Genomic DNA, 22,967 nt, shown 5'->3' with positions numbered 1-22,967 from the left:
CTGTTTAGTATTTCTTGTAGGGCAGATCTAGAAGTAATGAATGCCCAGGTTTTACATTGGAAGGTCTTAAATTTCTCCCTCATTTTTGAACGGCAGTTTTGCCAAATGTAGAGTTATTAGTTGACTTTTTTTTTTTTCTTTTCCTTTGAGCGCTTTAAATGTATCCTACTGCCTTCTGGACTGCAAGGTTTCCGCTGAGAAATCTGCTCATTATCTTATTGGTGATCACTTTCTAAAATGATTTGCTTTTCAGGGCGCCTGGGTGGCTCAGTAGGTTGAGCATCTGATTTCAGCTCAGGTCATGATCTCACGGTTTGTGAGTTCAAGTCCCGTGTTGGGCTCTGTGCTGACAGCTCGGAGCCTGGAGCCTGCTTTGGATTCTGTGTCTCCCTCTCTCTCTGTCCCTCCCCTGCTCATGCTCTGTCTCTGTCTCAAAAATAAATAAAAACATTAAAAATAAATTTATAATGAGTTGCTTTTCTCTTGCTGCTTTTAAGATTCACTCCTTGTCTTTGACCGGTGTCATTATAGTGTGGCTCAGTGTAGGTATCTTTATGTTTATCCTACTTCTAGTTCACTGAGCTTCTTGGATTTGTATATCCACATCTTTCCTCAAATTTAGGCATTCTTGTTTTCAAATGATCACTCTGCCCTCTCTCCTCCTCTTCTACCTGGGGATCCCATTGTGTGTATAGCAGTCAGCCTGACGGAGTCTGTCCCCTAAGTCTTTTAGGCTCTGTTCACTTAACATTCTTTTTTTTGCTCCTCAAGCTTGATCACTTCAAATGACCTCTTTTTAAGTTTGCTGATTTTTCTTCTATTTGTTCAAGTCTGCTGCTGAACTGCCCTAGTTAATTTTTCCAATTATTGTAATTTTCAGTCCCAGAATTTGTTCAGTTTAAAAAAAAAGTCCACCTCTTTGTCAATACACTTTTATCTTCACATGCTGTTTTCCTGATGTCCTTTTGTTCTTTGTCCATATTAGCCTTTAGCTCTTTTGAGGTATCTGACATTTGTTTTAAAACCCTTGTCTAATAACTAGGTGCCTTTTGCTTGTTTCTGAAATTTTTGCTTCCATGTTTTTCTGTTTCTTTGCATGCCCATGACCTTTTGTTGAAAAGTGGGCATTTGCAAAAACAGGCCCCTCGTACACTGATGGGTAAGACCTTCTCTCATTAGTGGGACCATGAGTCTTCAGAGCATCCCGGACCTTCTCAGGTCTTTTCTGGGCATGCTTCCTGTCCAGGTCTGTATGTTTTAAAAATTTCCCTCAGCTTTTAAATGTCTTAATTTCCTGAAGAATCTCCACCTTCTTCTTGGGGCCTTAAGTATTGTATTGTATTCCACTGTTTTGTAATCTTTCTCATCTGCAGTCAGCTTGTACTTTTCATGTGTTCCATTGACTGCCACTGCCTCTTGTGGTTTCTTGTCTCACATCCAAATTATGGCAGTGTTTCCCTTCTGAACTTTGACTCCAGCAAGACAGCAAACAGTTCCTCAGACAGTCCACAGATAGGTCAGAATGTTGCAAACAAGTTCCACTCTGCTCCTTTCATCCCAAGGGAGGGAGCCAAGAATCAGGTGAATTCCTTCCAACCGCACCATGCAGGGAAGTGGTGGGGCAAGGGCAAGTAAAAATGCCACACAATTTCTTACAAAATTCAATGTGATTTTGTGTTGGACATTCACTTGTTTAGGTGTTCAGTTTCTGTAGTTATTTGATGTTTCTATGGAAAAATGAGGCCTAAATCTTCCTAGCTTGCCATCTTGCTGATGTCACTGTTTATTCATCTTTTCCCAGTATTTTCTTCTGTGTTTTGCTCTGCTTAATTTCTGTAGATCTACCTTCCAAGTTTATTGACTCCTTCGTCACCAAGTCTGCTAGCAAAGCCCTTCAGATCATCTTTCTTAAATTTCAGATTTTCAGTTCTAAAGTTTATATTTGCATCTCCTTTGGTAGCTTGTTCCTGTGCTGAGAAGCCACATTGTTTTCATCATTTCAAGTGTGCTTTACCTTGTAGAACAGTCACAAAAACTAGTTTAAAAACTTTGTAGGACAATGGCATCTAGGTCATCTCAGGATTGACGTGTGCTTTTTCTTCACCTGTTTGCATTTTCATGGTCTTCTGCATGTCAAATCATTTTGTGTTGTACCGTGGACACTAAATATTACACATTGCATGGATCCTGGGTCCTGTTGACATTGTCTGGAGAATGTTGTTTTTGTGGGTCCTGCTACAATCGTTTGGAGAATGTTGCTGTTTTTGTTTTAGCAAGTAACCAACCTGCTTAGAGACTATACACTCTATCTTGATCTTGTGTGGGTAATGATCAAAAATCCCAGTGCAGTCTTCAAAGCCTTCTGTGTGTTTTGTCCACTCATGAACTTGAGACTTGTGTGTGTTCATACAGTTAGGGGAACATGTCTCTCTCTCTGCTCGGGGATTGTCCTCATGCTTACTCTCTACCCCCCAGGGAATCCTTTCTCTGATTAGAAAAAGGTTTTCCTTTATCTCAGATTTTATTTGGCCAGGTGTACTGTTGGCCACCACTGCAAGGATTAATGGGGGCCTGCCTTTGGGTGGAAGTCACATGCTCAGGAAGGCCCAGCAACTGTTTCGTTTCCCACCATCTGAGAAACTCATCCTTGTGCAGTTGCTTCTTTGTATTTTGATGCCCTAACACAATCCATCTGCTTTCAATTTCAGCATCTCCAAGGAATTGTTTCACATCTTTTGCCCAGAGATTTTAGATGAAATTAGTGGGAGGGTAGGCAGTAGTAGGCTCATGGTAACACAGTGGAACTGTAACTCTCTGCAACACTTCCTGTGAGTTTGACTCTGGAAAAGCTCCTTAAATCCCCGTGCCTCTACATCCCTACTTGTAAAATGGTAGAAGCAACAGTACCCACATCATTTTCAACTTGTAGCACTGCTTTTTGAGGATAAAATGTGGTTATGGGCCATCTAACACTTGTAACAAACAGTAAGTGCTCAAAACAATGGCTATTACTATTCATATATTTTCAATAAGACTGAACATTTTGGATTATAATACTGGAATACAAAAATGAAGACCTCAAAAGTTACAGGTTCAGTGGGCTGGCTACCTGGATATTGAGGCTTGAGGGACAGACTGAAAAGGAAAGGGGGTATTTAGAAGAGCAAAATATTCCATGATGGCTTTGTAGCCACTGGAATGACACCCTCATCCTTGTCAACTAATAGATATGGCGCCAATCAAAGCAGAAAGTTCCAAGGACAGGTAAGGTAGCTTGTAGGTATGCCTTTTATAGCCTAACACGTTAAACAAGAATGAAGACTATGTAATAGTTAAGTATGTAATTACGGATCCAGAACGCTGCTTTTACGTCCAATGAAATAACCCAATTTTCCCTTCATGCCTTTTTTATTAAATTATGGGGGAAAAAATGGAAATAAGATTCTTACTTATTTTCTAATAGTACTACTGCTCCATTTGCTCCCTTGCTAGATGGTTGAAAAAGAACATGCAACCCGCCGAAGACCTCCAGTCAGTAATCCAGAGGCTGTCAGTGTTCGGGCCAATTAAGTCAGTCACCTTCTGTGGACGGCAAAGTGCTATCGTGGTGTTCGAAGACCTGACTTCAGCTTGTAATGCTGTGAATGCTTTTCAAAGCAGGACCACAGGCACAATGTTTCAGTGTTCCTGGCAACAGCGTTTCATGTCAAAAGATGTAAGACTCGCTATGACCAAAAACCTCTGTAGATTCTTGTTTTACATGTCATTTGTTTTTCACCAGGGCTTTAGTGAAGTAGGATAATCATAAGTGATATTTCAGCACGGTTTATTCAGTTCAAGTATTGGAAATCACAAATGCTAGCACATCCCTTCCTTTGAAATGTTTAACGTTTCTGTGATAGGCATCACAGTTTGGCTTTTCGGGTTAAGAAGTTCATGACTGCATTTGTGCATTCATCTGACAGCCATCTTTCCTGGAGGACTCTGCTTTCTTCGGCATTAATAGCATGTAGCTTTTCTTTCTCCCTATTCCTGATGACCTGTTTTGAAATTCTCATGGCCTGAAAACACAAAAGCAACAATAAGGTTAAAAGGCATTGTAACAGGGTACCCTATAGTTCTGATTTTTGTTTCTCCATTGTTCACTTAATCCTGTCACACGTTCAGATACAGGTGTAACGTAGGACAGTGTTTCTCAAACTACAATGCACATACAGATTACTTTGATGGGTGTGGGAGAGAGCCTGGGATTCCACATTTGTAAAAAGCCCCAGATAGATACTAAAGCTTTTGGTTCCAGGACCACATTTTGGACAGAAAGACTATAAGAGCAATCAGTCACCAGTTAGCTGCATATAAAAATGAAAGTGCAGGGTACCTGGGTGGCTCTTTGGTTAAGTGTGTAACTCTTGGTCATGATCTCATAGGTTGGTGGGTTTGAGACCGATGTCTGGCTCTGTGCTGTCATCACAGAGCTTTCTTGGGATTCTCTCACTCTCCCTCTCTCTCTGCCCCTCCCCTGCTTGTGCTCCCTCTCTCAAAATAAATAAATAAACTTAAAATAGAAACAAAAACCAACCCCCCACCCCCACAAAAGTGCTGCATGATAAGAATCTCCTCAAGGTCAACCTATCTGGTTTCTCACCTGGATTCAAGAATAAAAGTGCTCAGCAAATAATGCCTATCATCCTCCTCAAAGTCATCCCCAGAAAGAACTGCCCCTCTGCCTTCCTACATATCAGAGAAATGAAATGTCTATTTGAAAAGTTTTATAAAAATCAGTGCTTCTAACATTATTATGGTTATTTTTAATCTCAAATTTAGATATGCTCAAAGCTAACCAAGATAGGTCTTGTTTTTTAAATTCCTTATTCTCTTAAGGCAAATACATTATTTCCATGGTTTCTACAATTAAAAAAGAAAAAAAAAGAACACAAACATTTGGGGGCAACTTTGAATATGCTTTCAGCCTGGTCCAAACTTCCTTCTGAAAAGTGCTATCAGGAAACACTTCAGTAACAAGTCCTTGAGCGCATGCCTCTGCAGCGGTTAACTTCTTTCCGAAAATAAGCATCTCGGCTGCCTGAAATGAAAAGTAGGATTGAGATATTAACTTAATAAAACAAAGGTCAGTTAACCTCAGAACAGCAGACATAGGGAGATTCCCCTGTGGTCTTTTCAGGTTGCCAGGATTTCTTGTTCAGGGAGAAACTGAAGACCTCAATAGGCAATGCTGTTGCAAAATGTGCTGAAGCCATCTTAGGCTCTCTAGAAGGTTTGCAGGTGTTTTTGCTTCTGGATGTATCTATGTTGGAGAGGCAAGAGCAGGGAGCCCAGGGCAGAAATGACTTGAAGCAGATGCTGACTTGATAACCCATGCAGCTATAATTTTTTATTTAATATACCATAAACAACTATATAAGAAAAAAAGAATTAAAAAAAAAAAAGGAAAATCATGGTCACAGTCAATGCCAACCAAACTTTAGACACTCTACCTCTCTAACTTCCTCTCCCTGGAGATTTTACCCAGTGGTCCAGCTCTGACAGGTTTCTTTACCTGCACAGAGACTAGTACTTAGCTCTACCTGGCTAAAGGAAAGTGAGGACTAAGATTGTTTCTAACAAACTGAGATCCCTAAGCAGATATCCTCTGTATTTCCAATTTTTCTTCTGGAAAAATAGTATTTTCATAGTCAAATGCCCTAAGCCTTAGAGTTGGTTCTGCCCAGCTTTTCAAAGTTAAAATCTGTAGAGTGACTCAGGGTCTATGACAGAATAATGAGATTTAAAAAATACGTATTTACAACAAAAACCTAGCAGTCAGTGAAAACAGGCTCAACTCCAACGCCAGCCCTTTCATACCTCAAAGAGTGTAGGCCGAGCCATCCCCTAGCCCCTGCTCTCCATGCTCCAGTCTTGTGATCACCTTGCAGTCATGCACACTAAGCCTGCACAACCAAGTTTCCAGACACAGTGACAGACCTGAGCAGCCACTGAACCACTCAGGGAACCTGAACACACAACTAAAACCACCCACGAAGAGGCTGCTGTGACTGGAAGTGGTTGTGGAAGAGTATCTCCCGTGACTCTCCAAGTAAAGGCGTCATCTTAGGGCTTCCAGAGGATGCCACTCATCTGTACAGAAACCAGGTGGCGCCCTGAGCTGGGCACAAGCCCTGGTCTTTTAATGCTTTTAAAGCCCTGGTCTTTTAACACCACACAGCAGCAGAGAATGAGCTAGGCACCCAGCTGCAAGAATAGATCCTAGTTTGGGGAGTTATGGAGGGTTTCTGATTCTCCCTCATACCAGAAAGACCATTTCCCATAGCCCAGCTCCTCTATATTTGAAACTTTTAGAGTTCAAACATTATCAGCAAATGTTTCATTTTTCTCCTGTCTATATTATAAAAAGAGAGAGTACAGAGTTGCCTTTGGAACAGAAGTCACTATTACAATTTATTCTTGAGGTTTCCAAAAGTTACCTTGGCTGGGCCCATTATCTTCGGAAAAGTGTAAGAAGAACATCCTTCTGGACTCTGGCCTAGGTGACTAAAAGGAGTATGAAATGTTGCCTATTTGGAGAAAAAAGAAAATAAAATTATTTTTTGTATGGGATAAAAAAAACCCCACTATTGTCTACATCCTCACAATACTTAACTGAGTAACTTGCTTTACAATTAGGATTTTGGTGGAATTATATACACAGAAAGTTCACTACTAGGTATGCAGCTGGTAAGTTTTAACACATGTATACAGTTCTGCAGTCACCACCATGTCAAGGTGTAGACTATCTCCATCACCCCAAAGGGTTCTTTTGTGCCTTCCATTCTTGTCACCCCTAAACAACCACCGATCTGTTTTCTGTCCCTCTGTCTTCTCTAGAATGTAATATAATGGAATCACATGTTCTGTAGCCTTTGGTCCTTAGCCTAAGATTTCTGAGAGTCACCATGCTGTAGTATGTATTAGTAGCTTGTTCCTTCTTGTTACTGAACAGAAGAATTCCATTGTATGGATGTTGTAATTCGTGTATCCATTTACCAGCGGAAGCCATCGGTGTTATTTCCAGCATTTTGGCTATTATGATTACGACTGTTAATGATAATTTTATGCAGGTCTCCGCATGAACGTGTTTTCAGTTCTCTTGGGTAAATACCTAGGGGTGGAATTGCCAGGTTGTAGGGTAAATGGTGGTTTAAAACTTTGTAAGAAGCTGCCAAAAGATTTTCCACCATGGTGTACCATTTAACAGTCCCACTAGCAGCACGTGGAGTTCCAATTGCTCCACACCCTCGCTAAACCTTGTTATTATCAGTCATTTTATCTTGAACCATCCTGGTAGGTGTGTAGTAGTGTCTTGTGGTTTTAATTTCCATTTACCTAATGACTAATGATGTTGAGCTTCTTTTCATGTACTTATTAGCTCATTTTATATCTTTTTTGATGAAGTAATCATTCTAATACTTTGCCCATGATTTTTAAGTTAGATTGGTTGTCTTTTTATTATCAAATTGTAGTTCTTTATGTATTCTGGTTGCAAGTAATTTTCTTAATAGTGTCTTTCTCCTATGTTTTTAAAGAGGCATTTATACTTTATTTTCTGCAGATTATGTATTCCTCTGTTGCCCATTTTTACATTAAGTTGTTGATCTATCATTTTATAAATGTATTTAAAAAATGTTAGGAAGATTAGCCTTTATTGTGTCAGTTGAAAAATTGTTTCCTCAGTCTGTCATCTGTCTTGATTTTACCTCAGAGAGGTTTTTAAATTGGCTTTAAATATCAGAATCTATGACTAATACTGGTTATTTAGACTACAGAGCCATCTTTAATTTTTTAAATTTATTTAAGAAATATTTTTGTGTATTTCTTGATGAATGAGAAGTCCTTATGAAAGGAAATTAATTTATAATTGACAATATATACACAGAACATTTAGACTTCGTTTCCCCTAATCAGATATGGTGCTATTTCATAATGTATATTGTTAGAGGACATAAATATATAATGTATGCAGCACATAAACCAAAATAAAAATATAAAATACTAATGTCACCTATCATCCCCCTCCCTCCAAAAGAAAACATATTCAAGAAGATATACTGCAAAGTCACAGCCTAAGGATTACAAGCAGGAAATTGAAAGAAAAGGCTAATCATAGCTAAGGGGACACGAACAGGTATGTGTGGAGCCAACAATAAAGCACCATTTAACTTATTTACAATCATTATTACAAGTAAGCATTTAGCCCATTTTCATAAATAGAGCAGTAGATGTGACTAAGGGTCAGGCTCTGCATCAGACTGCTTGGTGATGCTGGGAGCTTCTTAACCTCTTTGTGCCACAGTTTCCCCATCTGTAAAATGGAGACAAGAGTACCTGTCTCACAGGGCTGTTGTAAGTGTTATGTATGTACACTGTGCATCAACAGAACACCCAGTATGTGGTGTACTCAAATATGATTTTTAGGATTTCTACCTTTTTATTACCTCATGGGGAAATGCACTATTTGTTGACAAAGAAGCTAACAGACAATGTTAACTACTGCCCATAATAAAGAATCATTTGATTATATGAGTAAATGTTAACCCATGTTTAGTATGGTATTTGTTTATGAAGCCAATAATGATAAATCCTATAAAACAAATTCCTCTCCACAGGTTCTTTCTTCTGTGTCTTTCTCTGATTTGAAATTGAACCTTGGTTTGATTCAGTTGGGTGAACTCTTAGCAGTGGTCTCTATTTGTTTAAATATTTTACTTTGAGCCAAATCTTTTAGCATTTTTGATTACATACATGTGTTTTCTTTGATTTCAATTATAATTGGTATCGTTTAAGATGGAAGTCCTAGAAACCTATAAAAGGATGATGGATAGGACAGTCATTTTGAATTCTGAGAGAGAATCAGGAAAATATTCAAAGAGGATGATATATTTTCCCTCTGAGTATTGAAGAAGGAGATCCCCAAGTTCATGTCAGGAATTCCTGAACCCACCCCTTTCTGGGCTGGCTGATTAATGAGTCCTCTAACACACAGTGTGACCAAAGGCTACTGATTTCTGCCTTTGGGCAGAAATTTCCACCTGTAAAGGTTAGACATCCTAGCACCTAGAATCTCATTTACTATTTTCATGGAAAAATTATTAGTAACAATTAGGTCTGACAATATGCCCAATCCGATCAAACTGAATCTGGTAAAAAATGAACCCAAGAGATTAGGATCTTAAAATATGGTCTTGTCTATCAGTAGGGAAAACACCTCCAAACAAAACTAGAAATCTCTTCAGTGATAAAAACCAAATGTTTCCCATGAAGTGTAGATCAGGAAATCCTACTACTGCAGAAGCAAAAATAACTCTAAGAATCTGGTAACCGTACAAGGGATTATTAGTTCTACAGTACAAGTTCTAAGGTAAAAGTTCTAAGCTAAATGGTCATCACATCTTTGTTCAAAATGAAAGACCTGGAGTTCCAGCACCCAGGGACTGGTTATCTCTGAGAGGTAAGACAAGGAGTGTTTTTTAATTGAACCCTTTCTTTGTGCTTTTCCAGATTTTTCAAAATTTTATTTTCTACTATGACATACACCACTACTGTAGTAAGAACAGAAAGTAAAATCAGTACAATTCAATGATAAACACCAGGCTGAACTGTTTTGGCAAGTAACTTCACTGAGCTTCAGTTTACTTACCTGCAAAAAAGGGAGTGAGGGCAGAGAGTGCTTGAAAGTTCCTTCTTATTCAAAAATTCTATTCTAAAATTCTAAACTCTAGAATTTATTTGGAAAAAAAAAAGTATTAAGTGATCCACTTGTGTAACATGCAAAAATGCCACTCCTATCTTAGATTAATTGGAAAATTAGAAGTTGAGTAACTGTTATGTAATCTGACTAAAGAACTGAAAGAGTGGGGACAAATGTTCACAACAATACTGGTGTTTAGGAAAACCTAAGTTAATAATGAAGGACAAATAAAACAAGTTGAATTACATTAGGGTAATTCGTTAGGAAAAATTTTAATTTAGTCCATTCTACCATAAACCATGTAATCTACTTACTACTAGCAACAATAAAGGAAAGTTCAGAGGACCTCATTTTTCCCTCAAGACTTTGTAAGTTTCTGGGGGCTAACTTACCCTGTTGGATGCATACACAGTATCAAATAGCCCAAGAATGGTGACAGAGATTCCCACAGCTGGACCATTTACCACTGCAATCAGAGGCTTAGGAAAATCTATAAAACAGTCTACAAAATCCCTACAGAAACAGAAATACAAAAGCACATTTAAATGTTCCAAGGCAGCATTACTGAAGTATAGGAAAGACAGCATGAGCCTGAAATAAACTCTCTGGCCAGGCTGGACATCCATCTGAATGGCACTTGATGGAAGCTCATAAAATGAGTCCCATAAGCTTGACCTTGTTTCAACCATGTATTCTGGGCAGCCAGGTCAGGGCTGTATGTCAGCCACAGACTTAGAGATTAGGGTGGCTGGCTGAGCATATGCTGCAATTTTATAGCTCAGTGGGAATGAGAAACCCAGGAGGGATAAATGAGTTAGGAAGAGAGAAGCCTTCCTGTCCTCTAGGCTGAGACTACTTCCCATATCTCATTACCCGCAATCATAGAAACCATGCAATCCTCTGGCCAAAAAGAGAATTTGCTAGATCTCTCTGCTTCAATACGAGAGAACTTTTTTTTTTTTTTTTTTTTTTAAAGAACTGTAGTTTATTACATTGACACAAAGAAGTATTTATCTTCTGCTCGACTAAATACCACTTTAATGAATAAGAATGTGCCCTTTGGGATCAACAAATGTCACTCTTACCTCAGTAAAATGGCACCACTTTTAGCTTTCTCCTCTATTCCCTCAGGGGGAATATCAGTGAAATTAGACAGATCATTCCCACTAGAGTAATAGTCACCATTTCCTGTAAATAAAACAGCAGATTCACCATTCATTCCGTAATTACTGAGCATCTACTAGGTAAGGCTCTATTAGCAAGCAGTGGAAATGCACTGGTGAACCAGCTATGGCTCCTGTCCTAATTTACAGACTGTTGAATAAGCTGGACATTGATTTCAAAACACATAAGCAAATGTAGGTAACCTAATTCTGATACAGAGAAGTACTTGATGATGACATGAGAGTATGTAACAGAATTTGTTCTAATCCCGTTTCAGAAGGACATTCCTAAAGAAGGAATAGCTGAACTGAGATCTGAAGGAGCAAGGTTAGCTAGAAAAAGAGGGGTAAGGCAGAATTCATGCAGAGGGAACACCATGTACAAAGGCTCTGTGAAGGGGGTAACCATGGTGTACATGACGAGCTGAAAGAAGCACCACTGTGCCAGAGCAGTAAAATCCAGAGGGGGAGTTGGTGTATGTAGGATGTGGGCAGGCAGGAAAGACCATGCAGGGCTTTGCTGAACCATTAAGAAGTTCTGCCTTTTATTCTAAGAGCCATTGAAGGTGTTTGTTTTAAAGTATAATTTACACACAAGAAATGCTTGTGTGTTTCAATGCTTTTTTTTTTTATGCTAAATGCTTTTGTTTTAAATGCTCGGTTAAATGATTTTCGGTAACTGTAAATAATTGTGATCGCCATTTGAAACGGATATAGAACATTTCTACCATCCTAGAAAGTTCCATTAAGCTCCTTTCCAGCCATCTCACTCCACCCCACCCTGCCCCAATGCAATCACTTTCTGACTTCAATCACCACAGAACGCTTCTGCCTATTTTAGAACTTTCATAAATGGAATCACATAATGTGTACTATTTTGTGTCTGTGTTCTCTTTGCTGAACTGTCTTAAAGATTCACCTGTATTCTCGTATCAGTTCTTCATTCCTTTACATTGCTGAGTAGTACTCCATTGTGTGACTAAGTCAACAATTTGTTTATTCATCTGCTGAATGGATATTTGAGTTGTTTTGGACTACTGTAAATTGGATTATAAACTGTTCTGTGGATATATGCTTTACTTATCTTGAGTAATTGTCTAGGAGTAGATTGGTGTGCCACTGAGTTGGTATGTTTTTAAATCCATAAAAGTTGCCAGTTTTCTGCAGAGTTCTTATATTAGATGTGTAAGAGTTCCAGTTGCTCCACATCATCACCAGTCTTTCATATTGTCTGTTCTTTGGATTTTAGCCCTTCTAGTGCATGAAATATCTCACTGTGATTTTAATTTGCATTTGTTTGATGGCTAATGATATTGAGCACCTTTTCATGTGTTTACTGACAATCTGTATATGTTCTTTTATGAAGTATTCAAGTCTTTTATCTAGTTTTTATTCTTTTATTATTTTAAGGTTGTTATTTATTTATTTAGCAAGAGCTCATGTGTGAGTGGGGGAGGGGCAGAGAAAGAGTGAGACAGAGAAATCTTAAGTAGACTCCCCGCTCGGTGCAGAGCCTGATATTGGGCTCGATCTCACAAACCGTGAGATCATGATCTGAGTGGAAATCAAGTGTTGGACGCTTAATGGACTAAGCCACCCCAGCACCTCTATCTAGTTTATAAATCTGGCTGTTGTTAATTTCTACGAGTTCTTTATATATTCTGAATATTAATCACTAATCAGATTTATGTATACATAAATTTGTATATACAAATATGCCCCCCCCTCCACCTTGTGGTACTTGTATATTCATTTTCTTACTACTGACTTTGATAAACAGATATTTTAAATTTTGATGAAGTCTAAGTTGTAAATAGTTTCTTTAATGGTTAATACTTTTTGTGTTCTAAGAAATCTCTGCTTACCCCAAGGTTACAAAGATACTGTTTTCTTCTAGAAGCTTTATGTTTGTGGGTTTTATGCTTAAATAACTTTTAAATTTTTGTATAGGGTGTAAGATGGGGTTGAAGTTCATTTCTCTACATATGGACCTAGTTACTCTTCCATATATGGATATCTAGTTGCTCTGGCACCATTTTTCAGAAGATTTGTCTTTCTCCACTGATTTATCTTGGTGCCACTGAAGAAGTTTCAAATGGGGGAAGAATAAGATTTTTATTTGGAAAAAGAATTTTACTGGATGTGGTAAGATTGGACAAGGCATGGGAGAGAGGTGGACAAAAGGGTATCAGAGAGATTAGATGGGGTTGATTTCAGTTCAGACAAGAGTCCACGGTAGCTTGGACTAGGTCAGAGGAGACATAAAAAAAAAAGTACAAGTCCAGAAATACTGATGAAGTAAAATTGGATTGGACTGGACATAGGAGGTAAGACAGGGACAAGATCAATAATGAATGTTAGGATTCTGGTCTACACAAAGGGTAGATGTGAAGCCACCTACTGTGATTTGGAACACTAAAAGAGCTCCAGAGAGATGTGGGAGGTGACACCTCTGAAGAAGTGCCAGGTGGGTACACCAGTTGGGAACCCCGTGGAACGTCCTCAGAAAAGATACCAATGGGGGAATCACCAGCATGTAAATTTTTGTTGGAGAGTAGGCATGGATGCAGGGTCCAGAGAGAGCTAGAAGCAAGAAAAGACTGCCTATGGGTAAACCTTCAGGAACTCTCCCATTTGATGACAACACAGAGCATGAACTTACAAAGGAGACCAGAGCCAGCAACTTGGGGCAGGCTGTGCCACTGAAGCCTAGGGTAAGAAAGGAGGGAACCAACCAATGAAACAAACAAAAAAAAAAACTTTCTGGAAATTTAACGAACTATCATTATTATGTAATGATTGGATCAAAGAGGAAACAGAAACCCAATGTGAAGCATATATAAAAGATAACTATAGCAAAAGCACTATTTATCAAAACTTAACCTTTGAGTTTTCCCAGCTATAAAAGAAGAATAATTACAGGACCTAACTTCACTGGGTTTGTTCCAAGAAAGCTTAGAAAAAGTTAAAATAAAAAAAAGCTTTAAAAAGAATCCAAGTGTTTAGAAGAGCACCTGGTGAAGAGAACAGAAAGTGTGTGTGTGTGTGTGTGTGTGTGTGTGTGTATATATATATATATATCACCTATCATTATTAAATTAGCAATTTGGAATAGAGCCTGTAGATATGATTGCACGTTAGCCTAAAATCATATCTAAAGACATTCACTGAAGCACTTTAATAGCCAAAGACTAAGTACAATCTACATGTTCATCAACAGAAGAATAATGAAGTAAGTTATGGAATCCAAAAAATGTAATACTCTGTGGCCCTGAAAGGAAACACTGAGATGTGTAGGTTGCTAACAGAACAGTTTTTCAGGATGTGTTAAGGTAGGCAGGTGGATATAGTATGTGTGTATACTGTCTTTCTGGTTGTTTTTAAAAACATGAAGAGAAACACACACACACACACACGTATATACATACAGTTTCTAAAAGGCATGGAAGAAAAATCAAATTTTTCTCGGGAGCAGGACTGGGGTTCCAAGAATTGAGATTTAGTGTTGTTATGTTGCCTTTTCATATTCTTTAGATTAAAAACAAAACAAAAACCAGGACGATCTTCAGCTCTTCCCTTCCTCTGACCCTCTAATCAGCTATGAGATTTCTCTCTCCTGACCTCTTTTCTCACAAAGAGCTGTGTGATATCTCTATATTATTTATTTTACAAACTTTAGCAAAAAATAAAAGAAAGCAGAATCACTTCTGTTTCTGCTAATGCCAACAAACAGTAACAGCTACCATCTACCACATTCCTGCTGTGTGCCATGCCCTTACCTGCATGATCTCATGTCACCATCGCAACCCTTCAATGGGGTTAGTAAAACACTGTCTTCTCCATTCCAGAAGCAAAGGTCACCCACAGGTAGGTGAGGAATGAAGCCAGGATTTAAATGTAAGTTGACCTGAGTCCTGAGACTTAGCCCCCTACACACACGTGGTGTCCCTTCCAAATCCAACTTCTATTTTCTATCAGTCCAGGTTCATGGGCATCCATGATATTTTTCATTGATTATCATAGAACTGATATAATTTTCACTGTTTAAAAATTTTTACTGTTTTTTTAATTATATCTTAAATATTTTCTATATTGTTGGTCTTTACAATTATAATTGTTAGTGCTTATGCAATAAACAGTCCAGTGGATATTCTAGAATTTGCTTTATTATTCTATTATGGCAACATATTTAGAATGTTTTAACATTTTTGCAATTGCAAGAAATTCTGCAAAATACCTTTCTTGCCTCAAGCCTTTAACCTTTTCTTGGATAATTTCCTTAAAATAAACTTCTACAAAGTGGGATTCCCATGCTAAACAATTTATATATTGCCAAAATGCCCTTTTCCTTTGCTATTTACACTTTTTACAGCCATTTTCACTGCTGCCAGCAAGACATTAAAGTCATTTATTCTACCATAACCTTGTCAAAGTAGGGTATAACTAAAAATTTTGCTAATTAAGAAGTACAAAATGGTATCTCATCATTCTGATCTGTATTTGTGATTATTAATGAGGCTGCATTTTTCCTTGGTATCTAATACCTGGTCTTTATCATATAAACTGTTTATTCATTCTATTCACCAATTTCTCTAGCAGATCTTAGTACTTCTCTTACCAGTCTGTATCTCCTTTTTACATGATAAAGATACCAATCTTATGCCTATTGTGTTTTTTATATATTAAAGAATTAGAGTATCTCAGTACTGGAAAAGACCTTAGAGCTATTTACTCAGTTTCCTATCTGGTAGGAAATCCATCCCCCCCCAAATAGAAATTTAATTATTAAGAAATCCAAGAGAATGTCTTACCTGTTAGAACAGTTATGGCAGAGTCATCCTTGCTGGCAGCTTTAAGTGCAAGCATGATTTCATTATACATCTATGTGAAAGGGGGAGACGAGGAAAAGAAAAGAACTTTGAAAATAATAACTGCCACCTGGTGGATTGACTAAAGTCAGTCTGCAAGCCTGCTCTCTGCAAAGTGCCTTCTGTTTATGTTGGTTGTATTTACATAATCAAAAAGGCAGTTGGATACACTTGAAAGGATTCTCATTCTTTTTACAACTACTCCGTGTGTATAATGGTACCATGTGTTATGGTGGACACTGGGGGATTTGTCCACTTTTTCCCAAAGTAAGCAAGACACATTTCTTGAGCTTTTGGAATTAATGCTGGCGGGGGGGGGGGGGGGGGGGGGGGAGGGGGAGGGAGGGAGGGGTCCAGGAAGCTCTACAATGGGTGGAGGGTACAATGCAGCTGGAAGCTCAGAGGAAGCACTGATGCATCTGGCATGGGTGGGAGGGGAGGTGGCCATAGAGTTTCATGAAGCGGTTTTTCAGCTAGGACCTCAAAAAAGAGCCCAAGTGTCCCAGGCAGTCTGAAAAGCGTTAATGAGTGTTAAAGGCTGGGATTTCAGGACACTGTAATGGTAACCAAAGACAACAGGACAGTATTTCAAATCAGCACCATCTCTGAAAACCTCAGATGTGTAGTTGTTATAGCTTTTAATGCACTGGTGCCATTTCTACCTCAGATGGGACATCACTGTGGGTGGGAGAGAATGATGAAGAGGGCTGATATTTATGCACACGCAGACACTGAAAAAAAAGATAGACTTTACATAATATATGAGTAAAAGTGAAATCATATTCATTGAGGGAAGAAATGAAGAAGTAATGCCAATATTATTACAGTTATGATGACATAGCATGATGGGGTAACTGGCAAGAGCTGGGATTATGAGATGGATCTATTAGGGTTTCAATTTAGGTTTTCCAGCTTATTTGAGCAAGTTACTACTTAACCTAATTATTTTATTGTTAGGTAATAATAGCAGTAGGCTCCGTATGGGAACTAAAGAAACCTCTGTGTGGAAAGTGCTGACACTGTGAAGAGTACCTACTATTCGCTATAATCATCACCAGGATTATACAGAATTGAGTGAAGGGCAAGGGAAATAAAGTTTTGATATTCAAATGTTTTACTAATTGGATGGCACATACCCAACCTCATTGAATTTTTATTTAAGACTATTTTAAAGTTAGTGTGCTCTTTCTGCTATAAAGCATATGATAAACCCAACAAAGAAGGTTATAGATAGTCCTCTCAAATTTTAATTGCAGTTCAGCACGAAGCACCTAATTAATTCCCTATAATTTTTTCAAGTGGAAGGGGTGGAAATAGTTATTTTTATTATCATTCTAGTTCAATGAAAGATTCAAAGATCAAAGTTGCTCTTATAAAGCAGCTCATTTTAAGCAGAGCTGGGTTATGCTATATTTAAGAGGAAGGCCTTATTTCCTTTCTCCCTCTACTTGTACAAAATAAAGCCCCATGCAACTAGAATAGTACTCCCTCTCAAGTCTAAGTGACAGGAACAAAGTCAGGGGATGGTCTATCCTGACCTTAGAGAGAATCTCTATGCACATTCACTTATATCAATATACACTTCATTTATGTTAATTTATTTGTGCTTCCATCGTTAGGAAAGTTGCAGTGCTTTTTGGACATGCAGAACCTACCCGAAGCCAACAAGTTCTAAATAATGAATGCCCAACTTGGTCGTGTGAAGTAGCAGCCACCATTACTCATCTTACTACACCAAATCAAACGAGAGATCACAAAAATAGGAATGATGCTGAAACACTACAGCTTTTGAGTGAAATAGGGGAAGAACAGAAAAGCAGGACAAACTCTCACGGCAGGTCGCTTTACCTGAGTTGTCATTGCATTCTTTTTGGCTGGCCGGTTCATCATGATCTTTGTGATGCTGTCTTCAGAGGTTACCACCAGGGTTTCATATCCTGGCTGTTTCCTGTCTGCTTCAGGCTTCACTTGGCTGGAGGAGTCAGAGGAAGAACTCAAACCAGACACCAGATCCACATAGTTCTGCCTCGCAGTTTCCTGAAGAGAAGATGACAAATAACTTCAGCCCACGGTCAACGAGTAAGCATTTTGAGAAACTTACAATGCTAAGAAACAGCACCTTCCAATGAAGAAAGAAAAGAGGTTCTGACTCAACAGAACACATCAAGATCTCACAGGTTCCATCTGCAATGGCTTAATAATGAGAAGCACCCAACTTCCTTCAGGAGTATAGCAAATAAAATAATAGCAAAGTAGCAAGTAAATTTACCTTGGGCAGACTGCCAAGGGCATTCCATGCATCCCATTTGGCCTTATTGATGAAGTCGAACACCCCTGGTTTGGGTGTATTACAAGGTCCTTCAGTGGCCTGTGAAAAGCAGAGAGGCAATTATCAAATGTCCATGCAAACTGGAGTGTTAAATATTTAAGATCCATAGAATGCACAACTAGCATGAATGTGCCTTCCACTCCCAAATACTTTCGGAAGGTACATATATTCATCTGAATTTTCTCCTTGCCCTCCCTTTGACGCTATTACTAAAAATACACAACAGAAAAAATACTGGAGAGAGAAAATATGCCATGAGGTATTAGCCCCTAAAATAGGTTATAAATGCCTGCATGTGAAAATAATGCAAGGTAAGGGTTCTGGGAAAGTACTTTTTTAAAAATTCCAGTAGTCCATTAGTTTTATACTGATGATCACATTTTTCACACACACTCAAAATATTCAAGCAAATTATCTTCAAACGTGACTAGCCAAACCTACAGCATATTCTGAAACCCCACTCGGAGGTACAAAAAAATACCACTCATTCAGTGGTGGATTTTTACTAACTAGAGTTGTGCCTAGGGTAGCAGGGATGGGGGGCTGTCAGAGCCACTCACCCTTTGGAAGCTGAACTGAAGGGCATGCAAGTAGGAAGCATAAAAACAACTAAATTTTACTTATTTGAGAACAGGTGGAGTGTTTTAAGATGAATAAAATATCCCAAGCAACTGCTTTCCACTTAAATAGCCACATTTAAAAACTTTAAATTCCATAATTAGCCAAAAGAGGAAAGAAGAGGCTTTGAAAAACAAAGGCAGTAAAAGAGTCTGAGACTTTCCCAAGACAGAGAGACTGGAGTCACCCTGCAATGGGTGATACCTGAGAAGCTGGAGGCAACACAGTTCACAAGCCTCCTTCCCCACACCCACCATGGAGTTAGGATAGCAACACTTCTCCCACAACACGTGTCTGACTACACACGTGGAGTACTGCTCACCAGGGAGGCTCACTCAAGACTCAGTGTTCAAAATTTTCATTTGGGGCTCCATCACATGGGTATGGTTGACTAACCAGAAGCCCCCACTCTAAATCACATTGTTAGACTCTCCAGGCGGGCAAAGATACTCTGTACCAGGCATGGTATCTCAAGGGCTGAGGGATTACCTCCCAAAAATCAAGGGCAAAGGCTACATACTTTGTAGGCTCACTCCTACATACTTAGCGTACATTCCTAAAGCACATCAACATTTTATTATATAGCCATGATGCCCTTAGTAATAACTCCCAGGTATCACCCAATATTCTATCCATATTCATTAGCTCTTTCTGAGCTAAGTCAAATTCTTCACTATACACACCCATATGAAAGTAAGGGAGGCTCATACCAATCACAGGAAGAGGAAAATAGATCACACCCAGGAGCTCAGATGAGCTGACTTCTCAAGGTAGTCTTTAGACATCACAACTTAAAAACTGAAGTTTAAAATTTTTGTTATAAAAATTTTCAAACAGGCACCTAGGTGGCTCAGCCGGTTAGGCAGTGGACTCTTGGTTTCGGCTCAGGTCATGATCTTAGGGTCATGAGTTTGAGCCGTACATCAGGCTCTGCACTCAACAGTGTGGAGGCTGCTTCAAATCCTTGGTCTCCCTCTGTCTGTCCCCCACCCCCACCCTGCGCACATGCACGCACTCTCTAAATAAACATTAAAAAAAATAAAACATACACTAAAGTACAATATTCTAATGAATTCCCAATATTCAACCTAACTCAATAACTAGCATTTTTTGGTCATACTTGCTTTGTCCATCCTTTTCTTCCCCCCCCCCTTTTTTTTTTTTTGCCCATTTTAGTGATTCCCAAACACATACTACTTCACTCCTACATACTTAGCGTGCATTCCTAAAACACATCAACATTTTATTATATAGCCATGATGCCCTTAGTAATAACTCCCAGGTATCACCCAATATTCTATCCATATTCAAATTTCCCCAGTAGTCTCAAAAAAACTACCCCCCCCCCCGCGGATATTTTCTCAGCCAGATAAGGTCCACACCTTTGGTTGTTATCTTTTTTAAGTCTCTCTTACTCTGGAGTGATCCTGAGGGGTTACTTTTTGCCTTAACAGTACTGCAAAGGCCAATAATATACAAAAACTCTCATGTATACAGGTTTGAGAGGCAAGGCAGCAACCTCAAAAACATGAGAAACAGATTTTAGTAAAACACACAGCGTATCTATTTGAGAGCCATCTGCTCAAAACGTCTCTAAATGATATGAGACCTCAGGGAGTTACCTGCTTATAGAGCGCATAGAGTTTTAGCTTCACTTCATTTCCTGGATCCTTCAAGAGTTTCACCTGACTCAGTGCACTTTCAAAGTCCTTCTGACTGGCTCTCATTGCTGTTTTACTCACGTGCAGCTGAAGTGCTGGGACCTGCAGGGAACTACAAACAGGCACACTGATTTCTAATTGTTCCCAACCGTTACATACCAAAATGCTGTTTCTCCTTAAACATGTTCCCTATACCTGCCCTATACAAGTTGGCTGCAAATGGTTAGTGGTGTAGGGGCCAAGGGCAGGCAGCCCCAAGATGGGCCACTTTGGCATGAACAATATTTTGAGTAAAAAGCAAGCAAAAGCCAGCAGATGTAGGAAAATCTCTCTGCCTCCCCACCAACTGCCTGAGTTTACATTGGAAAGAAGAGCGGTTGAAGAAAGCCACTAACAGAGATTCCTCTTTATCTAACAAACTTTACCTAACAGGACCATCTTTGTTTTGCCAACATTCTCTCACCTTCCTGCTACTGGTCTTCTTCCCCTTTGTATCCTCAAACCCATACCCCTTCTCCTTAGCTCAGAATGTAAGCTTCAAGATACAAGTCATACAAGCCTCATGCTGCCTATTTTTGGAAATTCATGTCATGTATTCCCCATATGTATGAAACTAAATTTGGTTTTCTGTGAATCTGTCGTATGTCCATTTGATTCTTGGTCCAGCTAGAAGGATCTTGAAGGGCAAAATAAATTTCTTCTTCCCCAACAGTGATTTCTAAAAATCAATACAGAGACTAACTGTAGTCATCTTCAAGTAAAGGAAAAGGGAGCTACAATACCGCAATGCATTTGTAGCAACTCAAATTAAATACTGGTAAGAACAGCTAGAACCTGAACTGCCACAAAATTTTGCCACTGGCAAGAAGTAAATGAAAGGCATGCAAAATGAAAGTAATCAGGAGACTGAGTCAGAACAGGTCAAGTGAACAGAACTTGGTCTTTTGCACCCTGTGCGCCAGAAACCCTGTCTGCCCTTACTGATTAACAAAGTATAAACTACTACAAGGCCAATTCTTCCTATTCAGCAAAATGTGTGTCTCAACATACAGATGAAAGGAGGGGAGAATGAGCTAAAATACAAGAAATGTTCAAAAAGACAAATGAGCTGTTGCTGCCATCCAAAGAGCCAGCCACTTCTTAGTGAAGTAAGGGACCCACCTAGGGGAAATCTAACTGATGTGGATGCTAGTCTGTGAAACTGGGCTGAACAGATACAACTAAATACTCACCCCAGGAAGTTTAAGGAGCCAGCTAGAAGCAGAGCAGAAACAGCAAGCACAAACAGGTAAGTTTTTAGCAGGCAGAGGGGAGGAGAAAATTTCAGTGCATAGTATTAAGGCAACAAGCAAAAAAACAAACAAAAAGGGTGTTCACAATGATGACTCTGGCATATAAAGTTCAAGTTAATGGGATCAAAGATGATTAAAACATACAATTACTAATGGAGCCCAAACCTAGTATCACTTCTTCTGCAATAACACAACTTTCAAAGAGTATAATGAACACTATGTTCAAACCCTTAAATATTAGTAATTCAATAAGTCTTCAGCAATTTTTATATTAAATAATTGAATTAGTTTCTTTCCAAAATGGGGGAAAAAACTGCATCCTACGTGAATCTGGCACCTGCGAAGTTCCAAACAAAATGAAAGGAAAACAAAATGTCCATTAGAAGGCCTAAATAAATGTGCAAGTGTTCACAAAATATAGTACACACTTATTTTAAGCTAAAGTTAAAAAAATTACAAAACACTACCATTTAATATACAGAATCAGGAAAATCGTTAACTCCATCACATTACCGGGGTTTCTGGTTTCTTACGCATAGCGTCCTTTTTGTGTGTGCCATTTAAGATTTTTTTTTTTTTTTAAGTAAACTCTCCCCCCAAGATGGGGCTCAAATCCACAACCCGTGGTCAAGAGTCACGTGCTTTACCGCCTGCATAGCGGGCGCACCCCCCTCCTTTTTTAGTTTTTACATAGTTTGTGTATCCCGCCATTTAACATTATTCTCCAAGTGTTCTCCAAGAAGAGAATAGTTGATAAGGGTTTGCGTTTCTACAGCGTTCAGCAGAATAAGCCAAGCGTGCTTAGATGTTCGACCTCATTTTAGCAAACTACGTTTGTAACCCAGAAGCAGCCAGGGTGGCGGCGTACAGGCCGGAGATTTGAGTGCTACGCACTCCTGCAGGGAGTGTGGCCCGAGGCGCGCGCTGAGCGCGGACGCGCGCGGGGAGAAGAGTCGCAGCTTAGGCCCGGCGGCTTCCACCCCGACTCTTTCGCGCCCAGCTGAGGAAGAGGGCGCGCGTTTCAGGATACTTGCTGGCACTGTGTTCCTGAAAAACCATAAAAGCATAGCCCTGTTGCTCTCGGGACAAGTTAAGAGAGAGGGCAGCTCCCACAGGCGGCGACTCTCCCGGGACGGAGGCGTCGCAAGGGCGACCCTGGACCCCTGGCTCAGCACTTACCTCCTCAGCACATTAGGGTAACAGCGCCGGACAACTCTACCCGCTGAGCCAGCCATGGCTACCCCGAGGGTATGGGCGTGAACAGAATGCCAGGACCAATCAGGGACGGGGGCGG

The 22,967-nt window shown here is 39.4% G+C and overlaps 2 protein-coding genes across 7 annotated transcripts in view; one reads left to right on the top strand and one right to left on the bottom strand.

The window, feature by feature from the left end:
* LOC132666794 (testis expressed protein 56-like) overlaps positions 1-18,028 on the top strand; it is a 26,095-nt gene extending 8,067 nt beyond the window's left edge. Inside the window, exons 3-5 of one of the 4 annotated variants that reach the window (XM_060614919.3) lie at positions 3,493-3,715; positions 8,081-8,179; positions 17,393-18,028. In XM_060614919.3, coding sequence (XP_060470902.2) covers positions 3,493-3,715; positions 8,081-8,155 — 298 coding nt within the window. In that variant the 3' untranslated portion in view covers positions 8,156-8,179; positions 17,393-18,028. Of the gene's footprint in view, positions 1-3,492; positions 3,803-8,080; positions 8,223-17,392 lie in introns of those variants that run through there. The other 3 variants (XM_060614921.3, XM_060614920.3, XM_060614918.3) reach the window with 3 other exon arrangements.
* ECI2 (enoyl-CoA delta isomerase 2) lies at positions 3,810-22,967 on the bottom strand. 3 transcript variants are annotated; one of them, XM_060614917.2, is made up of 11 exons: positions 22,853-22,942; positions 21,614-21,635; positions 20,343-20,493; positions 18,043-18,141; positions 17,622-17,810; positions 15,717-15,786; positions 10,828-10,930; positions 10,135-10,255; positions 6,483-6,572; positions 4,940-5,083; positions 3,810-4,061 (listed from the first exon to the last, which is right to left on the bottom strand). In XM_060614917.2, exons 3-11 carry the CDS (start codon positions 20,445-20,447, stop codon positions 3,906-3,908), a joined length of 1,077 nt encoding a protein of 358 aa, XP_060470900.1. In that variant the 5' UTR covers positions 20,448-20,493; positions 21,614-21,635; positions 22,853-22,942; the 3' UTR covers positions 3,810-3,905. The 3 variants fall into 3 exon arrangements, with proteins under 3 accessions (XP_060470900.1, XP_060470898.1, XP_060470899.1); XM_060614915.2 differs by lacking the exon at positions 21,614-21,635 and having other exon boundaries at positions 22,853-22,967; XM_060614916.2 differs by lacking the exons at positions 21,614-21,635; positions 22,853-22,942 and adding an exon at positions 22,187-22,248.

This window comes from Panthera onca, chromosome B2 (assembly GCF_046562875.1).
Source record: "Panthera onca isolate mPanOnc1 chromosome B2, mPanOnc1 haplotype 2, whole genome shotgun sequence".
Taxonomy (NCBI): domain Eukaryota; kingdom Metazoa; phylum Chordata; class Mammalia; order Carnivora; family Felidae; genus Panthera; species Panthera onca.
The sequence above is the reverse complement of the archived record's forward strand: the minus strand, read 5'-3'. Positions and strand labels throughout refer to the sequence as shown.

What these genes read in the sequence shown, in the direction of transcription:
- ECI2 (XM_060614915.2), bottom strand. Translation starts at nt 22,908, where the DNA reads ATGGCTGGCTCAGCGGGTAGAGTTGTCCGGCGCTGTTACCCTAATGTG. An exon ending in CCCTTGGCAGTCTGCCCAAG is followed by an intron (nt 17,811 to 18,042) that starts GTAAATTTACTT and finishes TCTTCTCTTCAG; the next exon opens with GAAACTGCGAGGCAGAACTA. An exon ending in TGCCATAACTGTTCTAACAG is followed by an intron (nt 10,931 to 15,716) that starts GTAAGACATTCT and finishes TTTTATTTACAG; the next exon opens with GAAATGGTGACTATTACTCT.